The sequence below is a fragment of the Amborella trichopoda genome, chromosome 2 (assembly GCF_054954075.1).
Source record: "Amborella trichopoda isolate Santa Cruz 75 chromosome 2, AtrichopodaSantaCruz75HAP2 v2.0, whole genome shotgun sequence".
NCBI classification, from domain to species: domain Eukaryota; kingdom Viridiplantae; phylum Streptophyta; class Magnoliopsida; order Amborellales; family Amborellaceae; genus Amborella; species Amborella trichopoda.
The window spans coordinates 63766156-63793909 of NC_142337.1; the positions used below are offsets into that span (position 1 = coordinate 63766156).

The 27754-nt window shown below is 33.9% G+C and overlaps 1 protein-coding gene across 1 annotated transcript; it reads right to left on the bottom strand.

The window, feature by feature from the left end:
* Positions 1 to 1027: 1027 nt before the first annotated feature.
* On the bottom strand, positions 1028 to 14564 carry MHX (magnesium/proton exchanger). Its single transcript, XM_088859876.1, has 10 exons — positions 13957 to 14564; positions 11794 to 12209; positions 9598 to 9773; positions 9044 to 9162; positions 8461 to 8621; positions 7727 to 7899; positions 7241 to 7354; positions 6276 to 6492; positions 5293 to 5422; positions 1028 to 1500 (listed from the first exon to the last, which is right to left on the bottom strand). The coding sequence occupies exons 2-10, from the start codon at positions 12182 to 12184 to the stop codon at positions 1203 to 1205; spliced, it is 1779 nt and encodes a 592-aa protein (XP_088716002.1). The 5' UTR covers positions 12185 to 12209; positions 13957 to 14564; the 3' UTR covers positions 1028 to 1202.
* Between the last annotated feature and the right edge of the window lie 13190 nt (positions 14565 to 27754).

Here is a 27754-nt window from a genome sequence, read left to right on the forward strand (position 1 = left end):
ATGGTTATCATAATGTCCTTACCCATCATATTATGTTTTTACATATTTACAACTCAATATCGTTTCAAATGAGAGAAAAAAGCTCACAATATGGAGGCAGATATCCAGTTCCAAAAATGCTATGAAATTTTCAAAAAAAGAAGATAAGTTAGTGGGAAAGCTGTTGGACCGCAACCACTGTCAAACCTGAGTAGATAGATAGGATGCCTTGAGTCATAATCTCACAAGTTGGCTCTAAGCGTCAAATCAAGATCTGACGACTCATAGTGTTTTATTTTTAATTTTTATTCTATAAATCATTTTGCAACGAAATTTAGGACACGCATACATCTGATAGGGTTGCACATGATAAAAATAATAACAAAATATTTATGTAATAAAAATTACCGTAATACCCCTCAAACATTTGGGGGTATATTGGTCATTTATTTTCATGAGAAATATTTTTTTCATTTTTGCTAGGTGCACCCCCAATAAGACGATGGGAAGCCTAAAATTTCAGCCAAAAACGTTTAGTAGAAAGAAAAAAAAAATCAAGTAGTGCTTTGGCATGATATTACGACGAACAATCCTAACCATCAATTTAGATTGACCGGCTGAGAATGGGGTCAGATATAACTTATATGCGGTTGGGGTCACACAAAAAGCTTCATATAAGTTATATGCTTTTCCCTTTTCTTTAAATAAGGAAAATTGTTTCATGCTGGATTGGGTCGCATTTCTACAATATACGATCCAACGGTATAAAGCATCCATCTTAAAGGTGGATGCAAATAAATAGGTGGTCCATCTAAAAACAATTGTAACTAATGGTCCAAAAGTTTTCTTAATATAATCATTATTTTTAGTTTTCAAAAAAAAATTCCATATTCATGATCTCCATGTTAAAGATTATATATTCTCTAAAAATTAGGATCAAATTATTTTTAAAAAATATATTTATTGCATTTCTACAATGTGACCCCTAAATAAAATATATGCCACACAACTTTTCAGGAGTCTCTCTCCCCCAACAGTTCTACACAAATAAAGGAAACACATGGAGGCCTGGTAATTTTCATTTCAACTATTGCAAATGTTTGTATTACAAATATGTGATATTGCCATTACAATGAATGCTACCTCGACTGAGCCAAAGCTATTATAATTATATGAAGCCTGAAACTACAATGAATGCTCAATCAACAGAGCCAAAGTTATAATTATATGAAGCCTGAAACTTTGAGTGATGAGAGAGTAACAAAAATGAGCCAAAGCATCATGAAGTATATACTTGTAGCCCAGGCCAAGGGTTTGGGGCCTCCAAGTTCTGCCCCCAGGGTCAAGCGCCTCAAAACAAGAACAGCAATGCAACCAATAGAGGTGACGAAGAAAACAAGCAAGGAGAAGCTGAGGCCTTGCGCATTTTGTATGTAAAGGGGCTCGTTATAGGCAAAAAAGTTATATAGTGTGTCGATCAGCCAAGGGACACCAATTCCGATATAAATATTCACTGAATTGCTGCAAACATGAGAACAAGTTACAACAGAGAGAGAGAGAGAGAGATGTAGGAAAATTGATACAGAATAGTAAAATCAGCAATTTTTAGGCCAAGCACAAGTAACAAATAGAAGAAGCCAGGGTTTCTCTTCAAACCTAACTAGGGTTTCAAAAGTCTAGGTTTTCTCTTCTTACTTCAATTAAAAATCACGCAGATTGACTCTGGTAGGCCCCACACACCTCTTAAATAATAAATATTTAAAGTTCACTTATATTAAATGCCTATATAATAAATAAAATAACCTTAAAGTCCTAACTTAAGTGACTTTGTAAACAAATGACCCATGACAATAAATAAAATGCCTAAAATCCCTTAAAAAAAAATATAAACCCTAAAAATAAATCTTAAATTAAAATTAAAATATATATATTTAGAAACAAAAAAAAGAAGTCAAAATAAGAATAATTTTGTCATGCGTCAGTCTCCCTGGTTGGAAAAACTCGTCATCAAGTTTTCAAGTATGCTAAGATGAATTCAACATCAAAACCACCTTCTTCAACCTCCTCCTTTATTGGCTCAAAGATTATTTGTGATAAGAAAAAATCCTCAAAAAAAGGATCCTGAAATGTATAGTGAGAAATCTATACAAATTTCTCAAATTTAGTTATCCCTAAACTCGCATTGAAAATTCTGTGGATAACTTCAAACTCAATTTTATAGCCTTTAGAATCTTTCTCAACATCTATTTCAGTACTATCTGAATCCAGTGCCATAAATTTGCGGTTTATGAGTTGACCACACTTCTATTGTACTACTCTGATTCAAGTGCCCTAAATCTCTTGAATGCTCCACCTCTACAATATACTTGAGATCTTCATCTTGAACCTTTTCATAGATTGGATCTTCTAAGAGATCTTGTTGTCCATCTAAAAATGTATCAATGATTAGTGGGGAATCCCAACTTGAAAATTTCGTCTCATACGGCTCAAGCGAAAACACCCCAATACTGGTTGCAACGAATATTGAGATTTGAAACTTTTTAGCTACTTGATTCAATCTTCCCTGAAGATATGAAAGAGCTAAAATCCAGAATCTCTTCTTTGTGATTTGTGATGTATAATGCCAAAATATGCAGATTTTATATATAACTTAATTAAAATAAAAATTCTCTGTGGTTGCAAAATGTCACTTCAGGCTCTTCTTTCTAGAAGGGCTCATCATAATTGGGTCTCCTCAAGTAATTGTATGTTGTCCTCTTGAAGAAACTCCTTAACAATGTCCACAAACTTTTTATTCAAGCATTGAGAGGAGACATGGCCGAGTCCTGAATACTTAAAGTACTTAATAATGTTGTTGTTTCGACAGTTCGGGTGACTAAAATTGTCCTCAACACCCAAGGTATCCTGTTGTTGGGACGAACTACCAGGCCGACAAGTCTGTCCACCCACTAAATTCCCACTTTTCCTTAAAAATTACTTCCACAGCCACTTGTACCACCTTGGGCTGCGCCAAAACTTAATGGACTCCTCTACTGAGCTACAACCTGAACTGCAAGGTTGTAAGCTTCATCTAAAGTCCAATAATGTTGTAGCACAACACATCTTGTATTCTCAGCACACCTACATAGTAAGATAGGTATGGTTCCTCTCTTTCAACCATATCCCTTCGAGCCATCAACTGATGAAATTTATCAGTGTACTCTTCCACACTCTTTTCTCCTTGATGAAGGTTATGCATCAATGATAAGAGATTGCAGATATTTTCAGGGAGGTAGTTTTCCTTTAGTATCTTTTTTATCTTCTCCTATGTATCAATTTTAGGCGTTCCCATTCTCTCCCCATTCTCTCCCTTCTAGCCCTAAGTCGCTCCCACCATGCTGAAGTACCTTTCTTCAATTTTATGGCAATAATATTAACTTTATTTTTTTTTCAAGAACCACCCTATAATCAAATACTCTTTCTACAATATTTAACCAGCCTATAAACACCTGGGATTGAGGCTTACCATCAAAGTCCAAAATATCAACCTCTATGTTGAAAACCCTAGAGTGGTGCCTCCCCTGTGTAGGCATTCCATCGCTATCATCACTCGACTCACACGCAGAGCGTCATGGTGAAAAGGATTGTACTCAAGTTTTTCTTGGGTTGAAGTATCACCGTTTTTCCCATGATTGATGCTCGCCAACTGCTTCTCTACGCTGCTAAACTTGCCTTCTGAGGTCTTCAATCTCTTCAATTCTGGGATCATGAAGTGAGTCTACGAAAACCCCCTTCTACTGCCCTTTCCCATAGCTATGGGTTCATCAAAATCACAAACCTTATGCAGATAAATAACAAAACCTAGCTGAAACCAACAAAAAATAAACTGAACTTGGCAATCCTTAGTCTGAAATCAACAAAAAATTAGTTGTAATCAACGAATCTTGGGCCAAAATCACAAAACCCTAAAAGTGGCCATAGCAGTATAGGAAAAATCGAACCAGAACGGTTAACCGAACATGAGGCCAGATGCGGTTACTCGATACTAACAAGTAAACCGGCCAGTTCAACCATCCTAGCCGGACAAGCCTTGGGCGGTCAAAAAGTTTAAAAAATAAAAAAATACAAAAAAAAATCTAATAAAATATGAAAAGTATATTTAAAGCATGATTAAACAAAGCAAATCCAAATGAAGTTGAAAATTAATGAAAAAAATAGATTTTAAGGAATCGATTTGTGCCCAGGGGTATTTTTGAAATTTCCAAAAAAGATGGAAAAATACAAAAATAAGTATTAATGGCCAAAAACATCTTCCAAACTTTGCCAAAATGATGAAAAACATTAAAAAAATGCATTACAAACAAAATCCCTTATTTTTTGGGATTTTATATAAATTCTTTTAAAATACTTGGCCGATTCACCGAAACCGGCTGAACTTGAACCGCCTGATTTTTCCTACACTGGGCCATACTTCCCTGGCCTTGTTGTTGAAGAAACCTGAACTCTAATACCAAAATGATGTGGGAAAATTAATAGTGAACAGTAAAATCCGAAAACTTCAGGCCAAGCACAAGCAAAAAATAGAAGCAGCCTAGGGTTTCTTCTTCAAGCCCAACTACGGCTTCAAAAGCCTAAGCTTTTCTCCCTCTTTTTTCATTCTGAAAATCATGTGGATTGGCCTCTCTAAGCCCCAAACACCTCTTAAATAATAATATTTAATGTTCAAGAACATTAAATGTTTCTATAATAAATAAAATGACCCCAAAAGTCCTCACGTAAGTAACTTCAAAACTAAATAACCCTAACTATAAATAAAATGCCTAGAATCCCCGCTGGGGGGAGGTGGAGGGAGAGAGAGAGAGGAAGAGAGTCACTTCAAACAAGGACAACTAGCACCAAGTAGCAAAAATGTTAATTAAAAAGTTTCGATATACCAGAAAATGTAGACTGCCCACCACAAAGAAGGAAAGAGAAAACTGTGACAAGCCCAAGAGTGGACCGTCTTTCCCTCTAAAACCAGATAAATTTAGAAGCATCCATTTGAATAACACTCACTGATTGTTGTAACCTTGATGTTGAGGATGCGAATTCAACTTACCAAACTCCTTTCCAAATAATAATTAACCCAAAAAAAAAAAAAGGCTTCTCTATATTAAGATCAATAGCATCCAAAGAACCTCCTTGATTACGCTAAAACCCACTTTTATTAGCATCCCTTGAATGAAAAGGCTCATTCTCCATGTTAATAAGGTAAATTAATACCGGGCAAAATGATCAAGAGAAAGAAACCCAAGTAGACTTTTGCAGACCAAGAAAAAAGTCGAATAAACATACCTGCATGTGATATTTGCTATTGCAGAATCAGCTGTTGTCTGGCGCTCGGCAGCGATTTTGCTTGCAACTAGATCAGGCCAAGAGGTACCACTCGCTAATGCCGTGAATGCTAAGACATATGCATTTATTCCTGCCCAAACAAACTTCAATTATATTAACTCCCAGTTCTTGAGCAATATACAAAAGTTTGTTTGAACTCTATTTTCAAGATATGAATGTAAGTAGAAGAAAGGCAACACAACCAAAATTCATATATTTGGCTGGATTTTCTTTTATCAACAACCATGTGAGTGAGATTAAGAGTCCAAGACACACACCTAGAATATAGAATGCAAATGACTGTTTTCAAAACCAAAAAACTGGCCTGCTTTCATTTTGGCATCAAGGTTCCTCATAAACAGAATTTACAAGCTCATGAGCTTTGGCTTCATTTTGGAAGATTTAGGCCAAACAATACTTGTTCCAGTTTTGAGCAAAATTCAAAAACAGTTATCTATATTCCCAAGCTTTAAGAATAGGAGAAGGGTACTATATATAGCCCAATAGACTTCTGAAATTACTGTCTATTAGGGCGATCACTGTCCAAAAATGATGAATGATGATGGAAAGTAGGACCCACCAGTATAGGACATGAACCAAATGGGTGGGTACCACTCGTCCTTCATCACCATCTATCATTTCATGGGAAAGAGATGATCCTAATTGACTTTGTTTTTCATTAGTTCACAGGATGTGTATCATACTTTCTCTGAAACAAAAACATTCATTCATAGAATAGGTGTCGAGATATGGATGTTAACCATTATACCCATTTCAGTTTCAACCCATTTAACTAAAATTTTAGCAACAATACCAAGGTTTTAGAAGAAAAAATGGGCAGCAAAAGATAGAGCTACCATTTTTCTCTAATAAGTTTCATTAATATAATTGTCAGAAAGAATAAAGTAAAGAAGAAAAGTTTGATAGACTATGTTAAGAGGCACCTGTGACACAGCTTATAAGATCTGTGAGCTTGGTAACAACATAAGCAATTCCACTTATAAAGAATAGTGAACAGATGAAAGAAACCCATCCATGTGCTATCTGACAGGGAGGCACAAAAGCAAATAGAAATCTCCATGGAGCAATAATCAAATGGAACGAAATTCTCGCTATCCTTAGGCATGCACTGTCCATTTTTCTTGATTCAGCAGTCTCCAACTGTCAAGAGATCAAAATAAAAAATAAAAGAAAACGAGATGATTAATTTAGCGCATAAACTGGCTATAAGGTTTACGATTACTGATTTCTAGACAAAAATATGTTGCACAGTTCTTTTTCTTTGAAGAGCATATGCTCTTGCTAACATATTTAATAAACTAAAAAACAAGTGTTGATCTTCAAACAGATAAGCGTGTTCTGTGCATGAAAAGTAAGCATTGGAACTCCTTATTTGGACATGCTAAATAGCGATATATTCCACAAACTAAGGTCTGGGAACCAGGGAGACATTATTAGGGATATCTTAACCCAGAATTGTAAGTTAAAACACAATAAACTGATAAAGATGATGATGAAGAAAAGGGACGGTAGATAGTTATTCTATTCAGTTTGTTTCCGTCCTTTATTGACTTCCTCATCCGAGATGTCTGATAAATAATTAAGAAATGTTTCTTAATCCTGTATTTCTTTTGGAACTGTATTGTGCATAAGAACTACCACACTAGAAGCATTCCTGACAATATTGAGAAAAAATTAAAAGAAAAAATGAAATAAAAAGGGTTTAGTTCTGGTCAGCAGGTGCAAAATAAAAACCTGATACTAGGATCTGTTTATAGAAGATAGTAAAATGAGAATCTATTTAACATAAAAGCCCAATGCACTTATCGAGAAAACACACAGACACAGACACAGACACATATATATATGTGCATTTGTGTGTGTGTGAGTTGGAAGTTAAATGAAATACCGTGAGGGCATCAAGAAATTGTTTGCTCCAAATTGAAAGCAAACACTGATTATCTACAGCTTTTTGTTCAAAAACTTGGTTGGATGACTCTCCCATATCTCCACTGCCGATGTATATATATATATATATATATATATATATATATATATATATATATATATATATATATATATATATATAATAAAAATATAAAAAAAATAATTTGCTAAATATAAATTGACCAAAATACCTATGAAACATTTTGAGGGTATTTTGGTCAATTTATATCTCGCGAATTATTTTTTTATATATTTTTATTAAGTGCGCCTTGATGAGAAGAATGAGCGCCTAAAATTTCAAGTGATTTGGATTTGTGGAAAAAAAAATGAAAATTTAAATACGAAATGATATTGTAACAATCAGATCAGCCCAGATTGAATCTGGCCATTGGCTGACACTGTAGCAGTCAGACTGTGGGCTGACAGAATCCACTCCCATATATACTCACACACACATATATGTGTTGTGTGAGATGGAAGTTAAATGACATACCGTGAGGGCATCAAGAAATTGTTTGCTCCAAATTGAAAGCAAACACTGATTATCTACAGCTTTTTGTTCAAAAACTTTGTTGGATGACTCTCCCATATCTCCACTGCTGACGGTCTGATAAACATGACCTAATTTCTTGATAGTAATATCAAATTAGAGCCACACTCAATTGTAATAACAAATATATTTGAAGAAAGACTAATAATTGTCAACCCAAAATTAGAAATGCAATATGTCAGATGGGAAAGTATACAAGTGGACTAATGCACTATGGAAAAATATAGTCCATTGATATCATGACAATGCAATTGAAATGATTAAGCATGATGGATAATCAAAACGACTCAGCAGATCAGGACACAACTACGCGGCTGGCCCCACTGTCCATTTCATCAGATGGTGATGACCCCAGTGGACCATGGCTCGCTATAGTCCATTGGATTATGGTAAACTACCAGCCACCTGATGTTCTGGTCTTTTGCTTGCCGACTACTCTAATTTATTTTCAGAGATGATGACTTTCCAGAAGGATTAATTGATAGGATCAATAGTGAAAATCAGTGCAATCGTAACTAATTTGTCTCTTTCAAAGTTAGATTTAGTTCAATCATCCGTAGACCACCCTCGCCACCTTCAACTGACAAGGAAAAGTTAAACGAAGGAGAGATTTACATCCTTTCATTCATTACCTATACCCCTGCTGGTATGGATGGAAAATATGTCAACAATACGAGATTCAGATCCTTCATCAGCTAAAAGAATTTCAGAAGAATCCCCAGAATCACCACTATGATGGTCAACAAACAAAGGCTCTTCTGGTACCCAATCCTCAGGTCTATCATGCCTAGGCCTACACAAGAATATATACATACTCATAAGGCTTTATAAAGCATCAAATCATTTCTAAACATGTCTCCTTTCTCAACGCTTTGCATAAAAGCACACTCTAGACAAGGAAAACACTGGGAGAATGCCTGAACACCAGCATGGATCATGACGTGGTTCCAAATTTGAAATACCAAGGATAGTGCTTGGACTTGTCAAAGTTTTTTAAGATGGCTATTTTGCAACCAGTCATCACACACCTCACCATAGTATTTTACTTTTTAAACAGCAAATCAGGATAAAACTGTCCTTTCACGAAAATGGCAAGACCAGCTGACCAAGTACCATCTTGATGTTTTTCAAGTGCTGTCCTGGTATTTTGCCACATATAAATTAATTATTCATCCACAAAACTAGCATACAAAGGTCATTGAGAAAGAAACATACAATGGAATGGAGAAATAAGGCCAACGCTTGTCTTGAGCATATGCATGAAGTAGTAGAAGACCAAATTGTAACACAGTTAGTAAAGCCTCCCACAGGGTGATCGCATTTGGAGTCCACACCTACAAAGTTGAAAGGACCAGGATAAGCTTTTTTGTTCTTTATTTTTCTTCCATTATAAATAAACCTCAACAAGACACAATTGCAGGGAAGGTGCAACTAAATCAAGATCAGTGGCATTCCAGAAATATATATATATATATATATATATATATACACACAAACAGCAGGACCCTTTGTGTGTGCATATGAGTGTGCGTGTGTTTGTGTTTGTGTGCATGCGTGTTTCTGTGTATGTGTGTGCGTGTGCGTGTGCATGTGCGTGTGCGTGTGCGTGTGCGTGTGTGCGTGCGTGTGTGTCTTTGTGTGGGTGAGGGAGAGAGTGCGGTGACCCTAATGATTCCCAATTAATAGTTTCCATAACCCAAATGCAATGAGAAATTCACGCATGCTCTAACATCTAAACAGAAAAAATAAAAGTTGAAGCCCAAGAGTACCTCTAATGTTATGTAAAGCCAAATGTAAGCCCAGAATGACCAAAAGAGCTCCACCAACCATACTCCTAAATCTGATATCTTTTTCAATGTCCCCGCCTTAGGAACTACAACACAAACAGCGTGGATAGGAAAAAGGTCGAACGCGGCAGACCCAACGAGAGTTCCAGGACCCAATCCTACATAAAGGTAAAGATTGTGTGAAAAATCCAACCATCAAATAGAAGGTTATTTAGAAACCAAAGAAGAAACCATATATGCACTGCTTCTATAAATAAAAACATATATAAATGTAAGTTTAAGAAATCAATTAATGAAACTTCCATATAGCTCCACCAATGTCAAACTATGAGCACTAAACATAAGAAAGTAAATGATATTCCTACAGGCATCATATATGATTTCTGAAAACCTTGTTATAATCAGAAATTTGTGGACAATTGTCAAAAAATATCCAGATCAGGGCTTCTCATTATGTAATTTGCTAAATTTCAAAGATTCTTTCTTTAACATGGAAGATGTCTGCTTCAATGCATCCAAGGACATGAAGTGAAGTAAAATAGAACTATGGACCGTTTTACTTTTGATATCATCATTGTTGCTTAAAACCTATAAAGGCCCCTGAATATTTTTAGCTGATAAGTAAAAGCTGTTGTCCAGTACATTTCTATTCCTTTTTCGTTTTAATCCAATACCTTTTTCTTTCTTTCTTAGGAGTCTACTAGGACTTGTTGATCGAGGAACCTGACCAATGAAACACGTCCATCTTTGGAGAAGCTACAAGGATAGCATGGTTACTTCTAGTCGGAAGAGGGTAGCAAGGGTTCTCAGTCCAATAGGGAGGGGTGAATTAAGACCAAGAGAGTCAAAAAAAAGGAATGACTCCATTGGGCAAATGAGTGTGGAGATTTTGTAACGAGGGAAGAGGATGAGGAGTATCATAGGAAACAATACGAGATATAAGCAAAGCAAATAGGCCTTTATGAACTCTAGGGACATATTAAGTGAGATGGGAACCGGTTGTCATTTCAAATTTTGTGATGAGTGAATAGCCATTCTTAGGTTAGTTTTAGGAATAGTTTGAGCCCGTACTGAGGCACAGAATAAGTGATTATTGCAAGGTTAGTTTTAGGAATAGTTTGAGCCTGCACTCAGACACTGAATAAGTGATTATTACAAGAGGAAACTGGGTTGGGAAGAGACTCGTATTTTAGTAAAAAGAGAAGATTGGAGAGCTAAAATAAGGCATTGAAAAGACTTAAAGTGACCTTTATCCAATAAGTGGGGTGTTCTATGTTCAAAGCAACTATTGGGAATACCATCCCCTTGTGCCCAAAAATTGTTATTAATATATTTATTATATCTCACAATCTTTGCAACCTTTTTGCATTTCAATGGAAGTTAGTCAACAAAAATAGATAAAAATACCCACATACAGTGCAATGTATGCCACTTCTGTCATGTAAAAAGGTTGCAGCTTAAAATCCTTATGTTATTTTTGCTAATAAATAATGGTGGCTTATCATGCACAAAAGAGATTGAAACATCAAGGTATGGAATAACTGATACTGCATATCAAAGTTTAACTTTAGCAGTATCAAAATATTTTAAGACTACACTCCAATACCTTGTCCATGAGAATATAATAATGTCTTGTGCATGCACGAAATATATTGAATGACAACTACATAATTTGAATTTTGAAATAATGGAAATAACAATGGGATTGTATTCTATGAGACCATTTATTTTTGGTACAAGGAGGTTACAATCACTTTTAGTCATTAGATGTGAAATCCAATAAATGAAAGTGTGTTACAACATCTGAGGATTTTTTTTTTGGACTTTGTGTGTAAGCAATGAAACATTTTCAACCATGCAATTTCAAATCTAATGACAATTATGACTATAACCTCCTTGTATCAAAAGTAAATGGTCTCATTATATACATTTCCATTTATAATAACCAAATTCTTAAAAATTGATATAACCAGCTTGAGAATGCTGAAGGAATAATTTTAGAGAACATCATTACATGTTTAAAAAGATCGTCCATTCACATGAACCTTGAATAGTACTCATTGGCACAACTACCTGTTGTTAACGATTCTAAGCAAGACTGAATTTACTTTCCATAAAAGGTTGATAAATTCAAGACTTTTATATTTGACATTTCATGGCTAAAGGAAGAATATAAACCTCCGGCATATAGCTGACCAATGTTCCGAATCGCATCTATTGTAGCTAAAGAGATTTGCGGAAAGCTTGTCCCAAAGGCCAGTAGTGTTATATCTGCTATAGTGTAATTCCAAACTTTTTGGTGCCTAATAACTTCCTCTTTTGTGTCTGGGTCTATCTCTACCACCTTCCTTGAGTGTTTCACGACAGTCTCCATCGATTGAAAAAAAAGGGCAGTTATGGCTGATAAGCCAATGAAACAATATGCAAGACCCAGAAAATATAAGAAAGCTTGTAACCCATTTCCAAGGGATGTTTCCCCATAGAAAAGCAAGTAGCTTTCACATTTTTCTTGGAATAAAGTCCTGGGACTCCACATCATTTGTTCCACAGTGGACTTTTGAGAGGGCATGGCTTCAACTTAACTCATTCTGCTCCTGTGAATGCAAGAACTCAAAATTTAAAAAATAGAACAAGAGAAATCCCTCATATGCTTTCAGCTTTGAACTGAACCGAATTACAGCAAGATTACAAAAGCCACAACAAGACTTCTCTCCATAGCAAAGTGATAAAAGAAAAGGACAGCAAATTGCACTCTATTTTCAGTGAATACTTCTTTATTCATCACAAAAGATTACAGTAGGATACAAAAGCAGTGGCAGGGAGTTTAATCCAAACCCTAAACAAAATATGCACTAAAAAATGACATCACACAAAACATAATGTCCAAAGTTAATTTATCTATAATGATTAATCTATCCATATGATAGAGTAGTTGATCAACAGACACCTCGCAATCAATAAGAGAAGGGGGAAAACCAAAGAAGCTTACCACACCACATCAAACAGATGAGGCACTATCCATGTTTAAAAATAATAATCTTACAAAGTCCCACATACGAATCCTACTGCTGAACCACCCCAAATCTAATAAAACGGAAGCCACTAGTAGAACTTTTATGAACTGAGCTTCGGACAGATAAAACGAGCAAAAAAAATTTATTTGTCAAATTCATTTATGGCATCTTTGACCTGATCTCAACTAAAACTTTAGAATCCAATCAACCTCTTTAATTTTTTTTGTCAAGAATCAGCCTTTCATATGTCTTGATGAAGGTCAAATTAATAGAACTCATACACAAACACCTGAGCACAACTCCTTAAGATATGTTTAAGTAAAAAGACGTTGCAGGAGTCATATAAAGCCTCTGATCACTGTAAAACTTTGCAAATACATGAGCTACAGGGTGCAACCATTTCTTGCACCATGCAAGACATAAAGAAGAGAGAAAAATAACATTCAGGTGCAATGGTGACATAAAATTCTTACTTATTCCTACAAGTGGGAACACCATGAACTAAAGAAAAAGTTACAAACTCAGCATGAGTCAAGTGCAGCATATGGCTCATAGACGTTTTATATTTGTTAATCACCAAATGCATAAAAATTGAAAAAAAAAATTAAATAAATAAATAGAATCCAACAGAATCAGATCTGAGAGAGAGGGGGGTGGAGGAGGGATAAAAGGCTGGGATAGAGAATTAAACTTGAATAATCTCATCTTCTATGAACACATGCAACGGTTTTCGACTGCATCTAAACCTCATAAATTGAGGTTGTAACAGTCAAGTGTCTGTAAAGTTCTCTAGGTCAATCAACCATGGATCACATATTTTCCAAATCACTGAAGACCCAGAGCGGGCAAACAACAAAATTTGCAAATTCATATCTTCAATTGTATCCAACACAACGCGCAATTTTGCTGGACAGCATATCATAAATCCCTAACAAAATCACTTGACACGCACAGAACATCCCCCAATTAGACCCGCAAGAGTATCAGCAACAATGTGATATTGTTTCTAATAAAACACCCAAATTCAAATAACCCAGAATGAATTGTAGTCAAAATTGATCCATAAAAAAACTCGAAATTCTTGATCTCTTAGAAACCCCTTAAGTGCTAATGGCAAAAGCATAATTGCCTCGATAAAATCCCTGAAATTTGACCGAAAAAATCAGCAATAGTTAAAATGAACGATACCAACAAAATCATCAACAATCAAGCAATAAAACCCTCAATAAAACAAAAAGTAAACAAGAGAGAGCGAGAGAAAGAAGGAGCACAAGAAGTAGAGAGGAAATTTAAAAGTGAAGGAGCTCACAGTGGAAGAAAAAGTCACCTGCTAACAAGTTGTTGTGAAGCCCAAACACCAGAAAATACAATGGAAAATAATTTCCTTAAACCCCACTTCAAATGTATAAAATAGAATTACAGAGAGTAAACAAGGGAATAGAGAGAGATGATTGCATGAGAGAGAACAATGATGTGGTTTACGAGTAAAACTACCAAAAACGAACACGAGATACAAAAAGAAACACGAATCTTTGGCGACCCAACAAGACATGAGATGAGACTTGGAAAATGTTTTGATAGGGCTGCAGCCCTATCAACATCTCACCTCATAACTCATCAAAATTTAAAATTTGGAAGATCTTTATGTCGATTGTCTCTGCTTGAACATTACAATTGTGGGAAAAAAATAGGCTTTTAAGCTCTAAAAATAGTTATATTGTTTAAATAAATTATCTATTTCACTTTAAAAATAAATATGCACGTATCCACAAGATGTATAGGATCTGCAACATTTTTTATTTTCAAAATTTATTGAATTGATTTTAGAGTATTCCCGTTGTCAAAGGTGCCTTACGAGTATATGAGATGAGGCTTTATTAGGTTTTCATAACACCTAGGCCTTCTAATAACTTCCTATTTGAAGAAGAGAGGGCCAATGAGAACCCACGACCTTTTGGTAAAAAAAAAGGTGCGGCCTATATTAAAAGAAACTTCGTTGGGAAAAGATTTGGTGGGTCGGTGAGACCACCATCAAGGCATCAAACACATCGTGAGAATAGTCGTTCGGGTGTGGCATTGGAAGGGCCGCGGCCTTACCAATTCCGAACCTATTTCTCCGAATCTCCACAACTCCGCATATGTGAAAATGCTTTTTAAATTATATTTTCAAGGCATCAATTAATTGACGATTGATAGGAAAATATGCAACAATACTCACCGGTACGAGGGGATCGCATGAAAGAATTTTTTCATGTGAAAATATTTCACGCCAACTAAACTAAACGTGTCAATAATGGATGGTTCAAAAGAAAATGAATTACAAAATATTTTTTTTAAAAAAAAAAATGTATATTTTCACGATTGTACTTTCATGAGTACCAAACTTACCCATAACAAGAAAATAATGGTTTCTGCCCCTCTCTCTTGTTCCCCACATGTAGGTGTAAAACGAAGACAAATATAACTCGTCTACACTGATAACAAACTTAAAATCATTGTTTAACTAATGATCCATGAGACCTTTCTACACCCATGTGTGTAGGATCTTAAAGGATCACCATTAAATTTGGTACATATCTCTAAAAAAGTTATCACATGGGTGTGGGATTTGACTTTTTTAGAGATCTGTGCTAAATTTAATGATGCTGCTTTGGGATCCTACATACATAGGTGTGGGAGGGTCTCATAAGATTATTACTCTAATTTTTTTTTAAACAAACATTTTCAGACGTAAGTCAACCCAATCTTAAAATGAAATTTTGTCCATCATATTTGCCATGTCTTGGGTGTGGTATATTATATTCTAGAAAAAAAACTATATAAGATTGCAACATTATTTGTAGAAGTAAGATTGTAGAAATTTACACTAGTTATGTTATTTGATTTATTTAGATTTATTATTATATATCTAGGTGTGGTTTACATAAGGTTGGAACTTTTAACCATCAAAATAAGGTGTACTTCCAAATTTTGTCATGAAAAGCAATTTTGGTGCCAAAAACTATTAGGATGGTAGGAGAATCTATTTTTATTTCTAAATATAAAAGATTTTAAATTACAAAAATAGTTCAAATTAAGTATATTTATAAAAGCATGAAAATAGACTGTTCAGATAATATATTGCAAGATGTACTACTTGTAAGACTTAAAATGACTTCTTCTTTTTTTCTCTATATCTATTCATCTCGATGTCAAGATGATCAGTTAGATGTGTTTTCAACATCAAGACAACTTTTTTTTACAGGATTTTAGAGTTGTACTTTAATTCTACATTTTAAGATATCAACCTTATATAAACTTTTTCTTATATTAAAAGACATATCCCTTTTTGACATTTCTTTTAAGACATGTTCAATTTACACCATCCAACTAAAATAAATACTATAAAATATCACACTCTTACTTCTACGAATAAGATCGCTACCCTTTACAATCCGTAATAGTATATTTTATCCCATATTCTACGTCCAATGTATAAAACTATGATAAAGTGACCCAATATACTTATCATTTTAAGAAGGAAAAATCTTTGTATAAGTTTGACACCTTAAATTGTAAAATTAATGTACACCTCAAAACTCCATCGGAAAATGTTTTTTTACTTTGAAAAACCAACTAATTGATCATCTCGACATCAAGATGCATGGACATGAGAAAAAAATTGGATTTCAAAATTTGAAAACTGTGTATCTTATAATGCATTTTTGGACCGTCAATCTTCAAGATTTTCAAGCTTTCATAGATCTACTCGACCTACACTATTTTTTAATCTTTAAATTTTATAATTAGCGATGACAATATATTTTAATGCTATTACAAAGATTTCCAATATTGAAATCATATTTTTCGACACTTTTTGAAAGTGTGCTCTACTTTAATTGTTTAGAGCCTCGGCTCTATACAAACTGCACCCTTACTTAATATTGGGAAAAGCGTATATCGAGCTGAGGCTCTAAACAATCAAATTAGAGCCTACCTCAAAAATTTCGCTAGAAGACATTGTTTTGATGCTCAAATATCCTCAATTTGATCATCACAACATCAAGATGCATAGACATGAGAAAAAAATGAATTTCAAGCTTTGGAAATGGTGTATTTTACAATGCATTTTGGACCTTCAATTTTTAAGATTTTCAAGTTTTTATAGATCTATCGATTTATACTATTTTTGAAGCTTTAAACTTAATAAATAGAGATGAAAAAATAATTTAAGGCTACCACAAAAATTTCCAGTGTTGATAGCATATTTATCGATACTACTTAAAGGTAGGCTCTCATTTGATTGTTTAGAGCCTAGGCTCTATACAAACTTCACCTTACTTATATTGATAGGGGCGGCCGCCGTATCAAACCATTTTCCTTTTCGTTAATGGACGCACTTCACTCTCAAGTTATGTAACGCATCTTAGCGTCCGTTTTCTGGACCACTTAATTTAAAGCGGTAAAAAAGACGCGACTTTTTGAAAACCTCCCAAAGACGCTGCACCCCCGTATCTCTCATGATGGGTGCAGTTGGCATACGAATGCATCCTTAGGTGTAGAGGTACTGTGCACCTTCAAATTTTATCATTGTATATAATTGGGTGTAGTTGGTATAGGGATGCATATATAGCGGTAGAGGTAAGGTGCACCTGTATATAATTTTGATGTAAAATGTTTTTAGGATTATCTTAAAATCTAATTATAAAATTTTAAATTTAAAAAATGGTTAAAATCAAGTAGATCTATAAAAAAACCTTGAAAATAGACGGTGTAGATAATATATTGTAAAATGCATTATTTTTTAGACATAAAATATTTTTATTTTTCATGGTCATACATCTCGATGTCGAGATGATCAATCAAAGGTTTTTTCAACATTAAAACTACGTTTTTCGATGGATTTTTGAGGTGCATCCGTAGTTCTGCATTATAAGGTTGCATCCTTATATTCTTGAAACTATTGTTTCTGATTTTGTAATATCTTTCTAGCTTAATACAATTTCGGAATTTCTATAAAAATAAAATAAAAAGGTTGCATCTTTATATAAACTTTTTCCATATAATTTTGATATAAAATGTTCTTCGGATTATCTCAAAATCTATTTTCATATCTAATTATAAACTTTTAAATTTCAAAAAATGGTTAAAATCAAGTAGATCTATAAGCATATGAAAATCTTGAAAATGGACGGTGTAGATAATATGTTGTAAAATACACTATTTATGAGACTTAAAATCTTTTTTTTTTTTTCATAGTCATACATCTCGATGTCGAGATAATCAATCAAAGGGTTTTTCAACATTAAACTTTTCCGATGGATTTTTGAGGGGCATCTGTAGTTCTTCATTGTAAGGTAGCATCCTTATATAAACTTTTTCCATATATATTGTAAAATGCACTATTTCTGAGACTTAAAATCTTTTTATTTTTCATAGTCATACATCTCGATGTCGAGATGATCAATCAAACGGTTTTTCAACCTGCAAAACTACCTTTTCCGATGGATTTTTGAAGGGCATCCGTAGTTCTACATTATAAAGTAGCATCCTTATATAAACTTTTTCTCTCCAATAATAATGCCCCTTGATCCAAAAAAGGGTAGACACATATTTGAGGTGCCCGTATATGGTCAGAACTCAGAACTTGTGATAGCAATAAATTACGGAAAATGTTTATATAAAAGGTGTGGTTTCTATAAGATTGCAACCATAAACAATTCAACTAAGGCGTACATCCAAATTTTATCATAACATGCAAGTTTGATGCAAAAAATCCTTAGGATTATCTAAAAATCTATTTTCACATCTAATTATAAAAATTTTGAACTCCAAAAATGGTTAAAATCAAGTAGATCTATAAAACATATATAAATCTTAAAAATGGACGGTCTAGATAATGTGTTGCAAGATGCACTATTTTTGGGACACGTAAATTTTGTTTTTCCATATTCATACATCTCAATGTCAATATGATATATTAGAAGATTTTTCAACATTAAAACATCATTCTTCGATGGATTTTTTAGGTGCATATGTAATTCTACATTTTAAAGTCGCAATCTTATATAAATGTTTTTCTTTATATAAAAGTATCAAGGGAGCCTAAAACATTTATGAGAAAATGCCTCCAGTTGTTAGAAAGGGGCTCAGGTTGTGGTGGTAGCACACTTCATACCTAAGTTGGACGTTGTGCCTTTCAATTTTACTGATAGCTTTAAAAACCACAGTTTATTTGAAAAAATGGGTAGGGCTCGTCTTCTCCACTAATTGCCCGTGTTTGTTAGAAAGGGGCTCAATTTTTTAAGATTTTTTTTTTGAGGCATATGGGGGGGACCAAAATTAAAAAGTAAAAGCCTCTAATGTTAATTTTTTATCTCCTTAGTGATTTTGTAAAAGACTTCATCCTGTAAATCACATTTTTCTATTGAAATAACACTTGACACCATGCCACACGTGTAATTAGAGGTCATTGCTAAAGGAGTTTTGCCCTTTTTATTGGTACTTTGGAGCGTAGGTGCAGGTTGTCCAGGTTTTAACCTTTCTATTAACTAGTTGGTCGTCTTGGTTGCCTTACCTAACTTTTTTTTTCAAAAAAAAGGGGGGCGGAGTGATTTTGATTCTATACTCCATCATGCGGTGAATAATTACCAAAACCAATATGTAGTAGTGAGGACATTCATTTTTGTTGAAAAAAAAAAGAGTTATTAATGTATGGATCTTAATTTTTTTAAAAAATACGAAATGCTCTATTTATAAATGAAAATTACAAAGAAGCCCGTCAACCTGCCTTTTTTTTATTTTTTCAAAATTGCCCTTTGATCCAAATACATCCTCGGACCGAATTTTAATTTTTTATTTATTTATTTTTTTGTTAGTGGGGCACTGCCTACTAACAAAAAACTAAAAAAAATAAAAATTAAATTTGGATTGAGGATAGCAATTTTGGAAAAATTTTAAAAAGAAGGTCGACTTACCTTCTTTATAATTTCTACTTATAAACAAAGCATTTCGTATTTAATAAAAAATTTAGGATCCGTACGTAAATCACTAAAACAAAATGCAAACAAGTGCAGGTGGTATAATATGGCAACCTTATTTATAGAACTAAGGTTGTGATGTTCTACACTATCAAGTTCAGTTGGCCAATATAGATTTGACACTTTTTTAAAAAAAAAACTGTCAAAAAGCAACTTACCTTTTAATGTAGTGTCAAATCAATACCATTCAAATAAAATGGATGGTATAGATTGATGCGACCTTACTTTTACAAATAAGGTTGCAGCTTTATATAAAGTTTATCCTATAGACAAACGGGATTGTCTACAAAGAAACCATTTATCTTTTGTACACAGATGTCACAATTATTTTTATTTATTAGGTTTCAAATAGGATGGCTTGGGATGAGTCACAAAGTTCGAAAATTGTTTTTTAAACTGTGTCAATATAATGACACTTTCACAACCACCAATTTTGAATTTAAAGTACAAGAACGATTGTGACTTTTATGTACAAAAGATTAATAGCCCCTTGTAGATAAACCCCAAACAGTAAAGATAAGACTCATGAGTATGGGCTGGTTAAGGCATGTGGAACTCAGGCATATAATAATTTGTAAAGGACTTACTGGTCATGTATTGACTAGTGTCACTTTGTAAAGGACCTTGAGCAAGAGATGCCAAACCATTCCCCTGGTTAGGCAGGTACATCGACCACAGTGGCCCACTGACAATTAAAACTCAAAACGTGTCGGCCTTTAGGCATGGCTTTGTATAATGATCATAGGCCATGTGAGAATAGATGTGTACTAGTGTCACTTTGTAAAGGACCTTGAGCAAGAGATGCCAAACCATTCCCCTGGTTAGGCAGGTATATCGACCATAGTGGCCCACTGACAATTAAAACTCAAAACGTGCCGGCCTTTAGGCATGGCTTTGTATAATGATCATAAGCCATGTGAGAATAGATGTGTACATTTAGTGGGCAGTGTGGTACAATGAGTTGTGTAATGACCATATGTAATTAAATTGACATGTATAGGCAACCCGTGGTGTTAGTTGATCAAGACCCTTGAACCCCAATAATAAATTACACGGTTTGATTAAAAAATAAAAAATGGACAAGAAGACAATGCAAAATGCTAAACGCTGGTTTGCTACTTGATGGTTGTGTTCGTGTTAGTTTTCATTATGATTTCCAATAACAATTCAACATTTAGGTCTCCCTACTTTTTATACACGAACGACATATCCTTTATTCATGCATGCACACTTAAATGGGCATAAAAGTGGGTTCCCAAAAGGTAGTTGAAGGTAATGGATTTGGCAGCCGATGAAATGGTGTCGTTCATGTTTATAAAGAGTTTAATGATGTAACCGACTTTTTTATTAAGGGGGAAATTTTTATTTCTTATCTTTTAGTTTCTGATGACGTAATTGTATTTTTGTAATTGAATAAAAGTAATGATATTGGTCAAAAAAAAAAAAAATAATGTGGGTTCCCAAAAGGCCACCTGAAGCGCATAAAAACATGAATGTATGATAATAATAGTTTTATAGCGGAATCCAGACCACACCTCTAAGTCATCTAATTTTGTCTTGCGAAACTGGGCATGCCCAAGTCAAATATTAGGGGGGGCAATTGGGCAGGGTCGACTTGAACTAGGTCCGTATATATATTTGGACCCAGTGGTTTGGGTCCGAATCCAAGTGTTTTGACCCAACCCATGTCGGGTCTGGCCTACTAGGTCAGGTTGGGGTTGACCAAGCCTAATATAAAATATATAGAAAAATATAATCTATATAGTACTATATAAATTAATTTTATAGTATCTAAACAAGGGTATGGGTCTAAATGACTTAGACCCGTCTCAGTCCGGAACCATACAAAAGCCTTGTTAGACTGGGTCTTGGTCCTGGACGACCTAGATCAAGCCCATCCCGACCAACCAAACCCGTTGCCACCCCTAATAATATATGTAAATTCAAAGCTGACATTGTTTGAGCCGTATTGGCTCTTCTCACCCTATCCTATGGTCCCCATTTTAGTGTGTCGCCGTGGACACAAATGGTTTTCCCTTCAAACTTGGCTTCCTTGTATTCCTTTTCCGTTGATATGACCACGCTTCTCACACATCATCTCTCTAGGTTTGCTTTGCTTTCATCTCACGCTCACGAGTCTTCATGTCTAAAAGTGCTTTTTTTATGATTAAAGTTTAGAGTGATTTATGTACGGACTTTTATTTTTTTTAAAAAAAGTACCATATATTTTATTTATAAATAATAATTTTATTAAACACAAATTTTTTTAAAAAATCAAGTCTCACACTTTTGATAACTTTTTAAAAGATTTGTACCAAATTTAATTGTGATCATTTAAAGACCGACACACATGAGTGTGAGAGAATCTCATAGGATCATTTTTTTTTATTTATAGGTAAAAATTACAAAAAAATAATAATTAAATCAACTTGCCTATATATATATATATATATATATATATGAGTAATGATTCTATGAGACCTTCTATATCTATATGTGTAGAACCCCAAATGATCACCATTAAATTAAAAGTCAAGTCCCACACCCATGTGATCTTTTCTAGATATCTGTGCTAAATTTAATAGTGATCATTTGAAGTCCTACACACATAGGTGTGGGAAGGTCTCATAAAATCGTTATTATATATATATATATATATATATATATATAAAAGCTCATGTCAGCCTACGGTTGATGCAACAATGTAAACCCAACAGCCCGGACTAAATCTGGGCCAATCCAATGATCACAGTTGTAGTACATAATTGAATTTTATTTATTTTTCTACAAATCCAAATCACTTGAAATTTGAAATGTATTTTCTTAAAAAATATTGAAATCTAATAAAAATATCATAAAAATAATTCGCACAAAATAAATTGACCAAAATACCCTTGAAAAGTTTTAAAGGTATTTTGGTTCATTTATTTTATGTAAATTACTTTTTAATATTTTATTACGTACGCCTTGATGAGGAGAGTTGATGGTCCAAATTTCATGTTATTTAGATTTATATCAAACATATTAAAATTATATTATCGAAATACAATCCTGACTGTTAGATCAGCTCAGATCTTGGATGTTGGACTTATACTATTCTATCAACTGGTGAGTTGACCCTAACATTTTCTATATATATATATATACAACGCCTATAGGTCAAAATAAATAGTGATTTCGTCTACTCTCATCACCGTCCAAATTTCATTGCACGGTCACGATTGTTTGGTAGTATTTTATTTTTCATTTTTTTTTCTACAAATCAGAATGACCTGAAATTTAGAAAATATGTACATCTTATTGAGGCGCATCTAATAAAAATATAAAAAAAATTATTCCTAAAAAATAAATTGACCAAAATATCCCTGAAATTTTTCGATTGTATTTTGGTTAATTGTTTTCATGTAAAATATTTTTTTTATAATTTTCGAAGATTCCCTTATTTTTTATGAATATACGCTCTAAATTTTAGGTCATTTTGATTTCTAGAAAAAAATGAAAAATAAAACCGGACAATAATGATCATGTGATGAAATTTGGACGGCGATGGGGGTAGACGAAATCACTGTTCATTTTCACCTATAGGTGTTGTGTAGTGTTTATATATATATATATATATATATATATATATATATATATATATATATATATATATATATATGGGAAAAGATGTTGTTAGCCTTCTAAGTAATTGTTAGCCCAATAGCCCAAATTGAATCTATATCGATCTGATGATCGCTACCTCATTTTGTTATATAATTTTAATATATATTTTTTTATAAATTCAAATCGAAATTTTATATGTCCATTCTTTTTATAAAGGGACACCCAATATAAATATTAAAAAAATATTTTACAGATAATAAATTGATCAAAATACCCTTGAAAAGTTTCAAAAGTATTTTGAACAAATTATTTCTTAAGATTTATCTTTTTGATTTATTGGATTCTTCTATTTCTAAATAATAGACGCTAAAAATTTAAACCAAACTGAATTTGTAGAAAAATAATTAAAATTAAAATACAAATACAATAATTTCCCATTGTTAAATACGACATTCACAAATAATTTCCCTTTGTTAAATTTTGGTCAAAATTAAGGGCGGCAATTGGTCAGGTCTAGGTTTGGGCCTTGCCAGACCCAAACATGATTGGGCCCGACCCACAAATTTGAAAAATATATATTCAAAGATATTTAAATATTATGTCAAATACATATATTATTTAAATATTATAGCTATAAATATATAATTATATTTATTTAAATATTATTATAATCGTATATTAAATATTACTTAAATAATAATAGCATTCAAGTCCGGTCTGGATTAGGTTCACATGGACCTGGACCCGAATAATGTTTGGGTCCAATATTTGGAATTGAACCCAACCTCCCCGGTCTAAAAATCCGACTCATACACGGACCCGACTCCGAGTATGGTCCCTGTTTCAAAACTTTGGGGCGGCTCTTAGACACAGGATGGTACCCCACAATCGAATATCCTTTGATGGTTTTACTTTCTTCATACTATTCCTATTTCAGTTAGGCGTCTTGCAACCGAATTTCGATGAAAGCTACCCGATTTTCTTTAACTTTTCGTGAATCTTGAATAGGTTCAAGAAATTTATTAACAATATCAGTGAAATACGAGTTACATGAATAGTTCGCACACAGACAACAAGCTCAAGAAGAAAATTAAGATGGATTATTAGCCAGAGTTAGGATGGAATATGCAGTACTGAACCAAAATAAAATTCATTGTGATTTTTGGAGGAACAAAAAAAATTACAAAAGTTAGGTCATTGGAAATTTTAATATATACTTCGAATTTTTTAAAATAAAAAAAATCCAAAATCATCAGAAAAACAATCAAAATCACCTAAAAAAACGTATCTTGAATTCAATACTGGAAATATTTGTGATATAAAAACCAATTTTTATAGAGAATTTCAGATATTGTATTGAAGTATTTGGTTTCTAAAAAAAAAAGCCGATTTTCTAATGGGGGCGATCTGTATAGAGGCAGGGCTCTAAATAATCAAAGAATCAACATCTTCAAATAGTGTCAAGAAATGTAGTTTCAGAAATCTTTGTGATAGCCTTAAAATTATTTTTATATTTAATTATAAAATTTAAATCTTCAAAGATATCATAGAACGAGGTGAAAATCTTGAAAATTGATGTGAACACTTGAAAATCTTAAAAATTAACTGGAAAAAAAAAATGCATTACAAAATGCATTATTTTTAAAACTTGAAATCCATTGTTTTCTCATGTTCATACATCTTGATATCGAGATGATCAATTTGACGATATTTAGACATCAAAACAACCTCTTCTAGTGAAATTTTTGATGTGGGCTCTAATTTGATTGTTTAGAGCCTCAAACTCTATATAACCTTTTTCCTTTTCTAATACTACGAAGGCCTTTCTCTTGAGGTGAACGCTATTTCTAAATCGAAAAAAGAGTTGGGAGAGAGAGAGTCTCATAACTAGAGAGAGAATTTACATTAAGAAAAACTAGAGAGAGAGAGCATGAGAAACATACCAAGTAAGCTCATATACATAATTTCAGAGATTGAAGTATTTTGTTTCTAAGAAAAAAAAGACAAAAAAACGTATTTTCTAATACTACAAGGCCCTTTTCTCTTGAATTGAACCCTATTTCTAAATCGAAAGAGAGAATGAGAGAGAGAGAGAATTTACATTAAGAAAAAGTAGAGAGAGAAAGCATGATAACTAACTGCATGAGGCCTTTTTCTCTTGAGTTGCAGAGTCATTAGAAGCAGCAGGGGTCTTATGGAGAGAGAACATAGAGGCAGAGTTGAGATGAACATGAGAGTAGATAGAGAAATCATCCATGACCACTTTCTCTCTCCTCTTTGCGCTTCCTTGCGGGGACCCTGAACCTGAGGGGCACCAGTAAAAGGGGTCGTAGAAGGCGCCACCACGAGCGTTGCCCCGAGCCAGCGAACCCAAGGAAGGCTCGGACATCTCTGCAACCCAGGAAAAGCTTATCTCACTCTTCTTTCTCACTCTTCTTCTTAATAATGATATCTATTAGAGAGAGATTCTATATGCAAGACAGGAGACGCATTAGAGAGAGAGTATATAGAAGACAGAAGTCGATCACATTCATTTTCAACGCGCCTGCCAAGTAGGGGTCCACGTGACCTCATCGCTTACAAATCCATCCATCATGTGCACTTCTCCTTAAAAGGACCAGGTATGGGCGGCCATGGGCCGGAGCCACCAAATGTGGCACGAGGGCCAGGCCAATTTAGGGGTGGCCACTGGTCGGGTACGGGTCGGGTATGGGTCAGATGAGGTTCGTTGTCACCCTATTTATTATAATTTGTTTTTTTTTTTTTTTTTTTGTCATTTTTTATCATCATATACTTTATTGAACTTTTTTTTTTTTTTGCCAATAATATTGTAAATGTTGTCGTAATATGAATACTTAGTGTGCGCTTAAAGGCACATGATTACCATCATATACGCTATGAATATAACTTCGGGTCAAGTCCGGTTGGACCTGAACTCAAACTCGAATAGTATTTGGACTCATACCCAGACCTGAGGTCGGGTCCATGGCCACCCCTATAGGCCATAAGGCCATGATAGCAGGGCAGATCAGTGTTGGCCCAGTTCGGCACAGTCCAATGCTCTTTTATTTCTTTTTTTTTTCTCATGTGTCGGTCCCTGCCTAGCCCGACCCTTATAGGGCTAAGGCTAGGCCTAGCCTCTTTTGCCTAGTCAGGGCCGGGTTGGGCCTGGGCTAGCCCTATGGGAACTAGACTAAAGCTGGCCCAGTGCAAGGCCTGGCCCCTTTGCCAGCCCCACAGGAATGTGAGGAAAACCAAGGCGTTGGAAAAGGTTCTCTTCAGGGTGGTTTCGATATTCCAAGAGGATGTAACCTAAAAATAGATAAATGAAATCAATGGATTTGTATTTCCCAGTGGAAGTTGCTTAAAAAATAGTAAAATAAATTAAATCAACGAATTTGTATTTCCCATTGAAAGTTGCTTGAAAAACAGTGAAATAAAATTAGTTTCATGGGGAAGGCCAAGGAAAATATCATTCTTCAATGAAGCACTAAACGTATGGCATTATTATCAATACCTCCTGTCCTAATTGCATTGTAACTCCATCATTGCCCTTTATCTTCTTGCACCTAAAATATCTTTTTTAACTCCCTACCTACGAGCTATCACATGTAACATTGAGTAGGTCCTATGGAGTGGAGCATATTGAGCGAGTATCTTTATATGGAAATATATATAACGAGACTATTTATTTTTAGAAAAAAATTTCTATAAGATTGCAACTTTAAAATGTAGAATGAAATATGCACCTCAAAAATCTATCGAGAAAGGTTGTTTTAATGTTGAAAAACCCTATAATTGATCTTTTCGACATTGAGATTTATGAATATGAAGAAAAAAAGAAAAAAATTTTGAGTCTCAGAAATAGTGCATCTTGTAACACATTATTTAGACCATCCATTTTCAAAATTTTCATATGTTTCTAGATCTACTTGATTTTAACCATTTTTGGAGTTTAAAATTTTATAATTATATATGGAAATAGATTTTGAGATAAATCTAATAATATTTTACATCAAAATTACATGTAATTAGGAGCTACGTCTTAATTGGATTGTTTAAGGTTGCAACCTCATAGAAACCACACCCTTATTTTTAATACAAGAAGGTCATAATTATCATTGATAGTTAAATTTGAAATTAGATAGTTGAGGATGTGTTATTGTTCAGGTACAAAGTCTACAACAAAATATATCGAATATTGTGACACACTTTCATCTATTGAATTACACATTGCTTGGCTAAAAATGCTTGTAATAGTATACAATCCCTTATCTTTTTAAGCACATAGAATGTGCACTTTAATTATTTGTTTATCTCTTTTTGAGGTCGGATTGTGCTCATTAAAGTTTTTTTTTTTTTGGGTAATTCAGTAGGGACGACAACCCTTTACTTGTTTTTTTAAATCATTAGCAGTTTTTTAATGTGTTGGGTGAGAATTGAAGCCTACCTTAGCTGAGGCACAGGTGGTGCCACCACCACGACCTCAATCCCATTCCC

Bases quoted from the DNA above. Each gene is read 5' to 3' on its own strand.
- MHX (XM_088859876.1), bottom strand. From the start codon at position 12,184: ATGCCCTCTCAAAAGTCCACTGTGGAACAAATGATGTGGAGTCCCAGG. The intron at 7,900-8,460 runs GTAATGAATGAA...TCAAGAAATTAG, and splicing joins CCATACCAGCAGGGGTATAG to GTCATGTTTATCAGACCGTC. The intron at 6,493-7,240 runs GTATTTCATTTA...ATCTCTTGACAG, and splicing joins AATTTCTTGATGCCCTCACG to TTGGAGACTGCTGAATCAAG.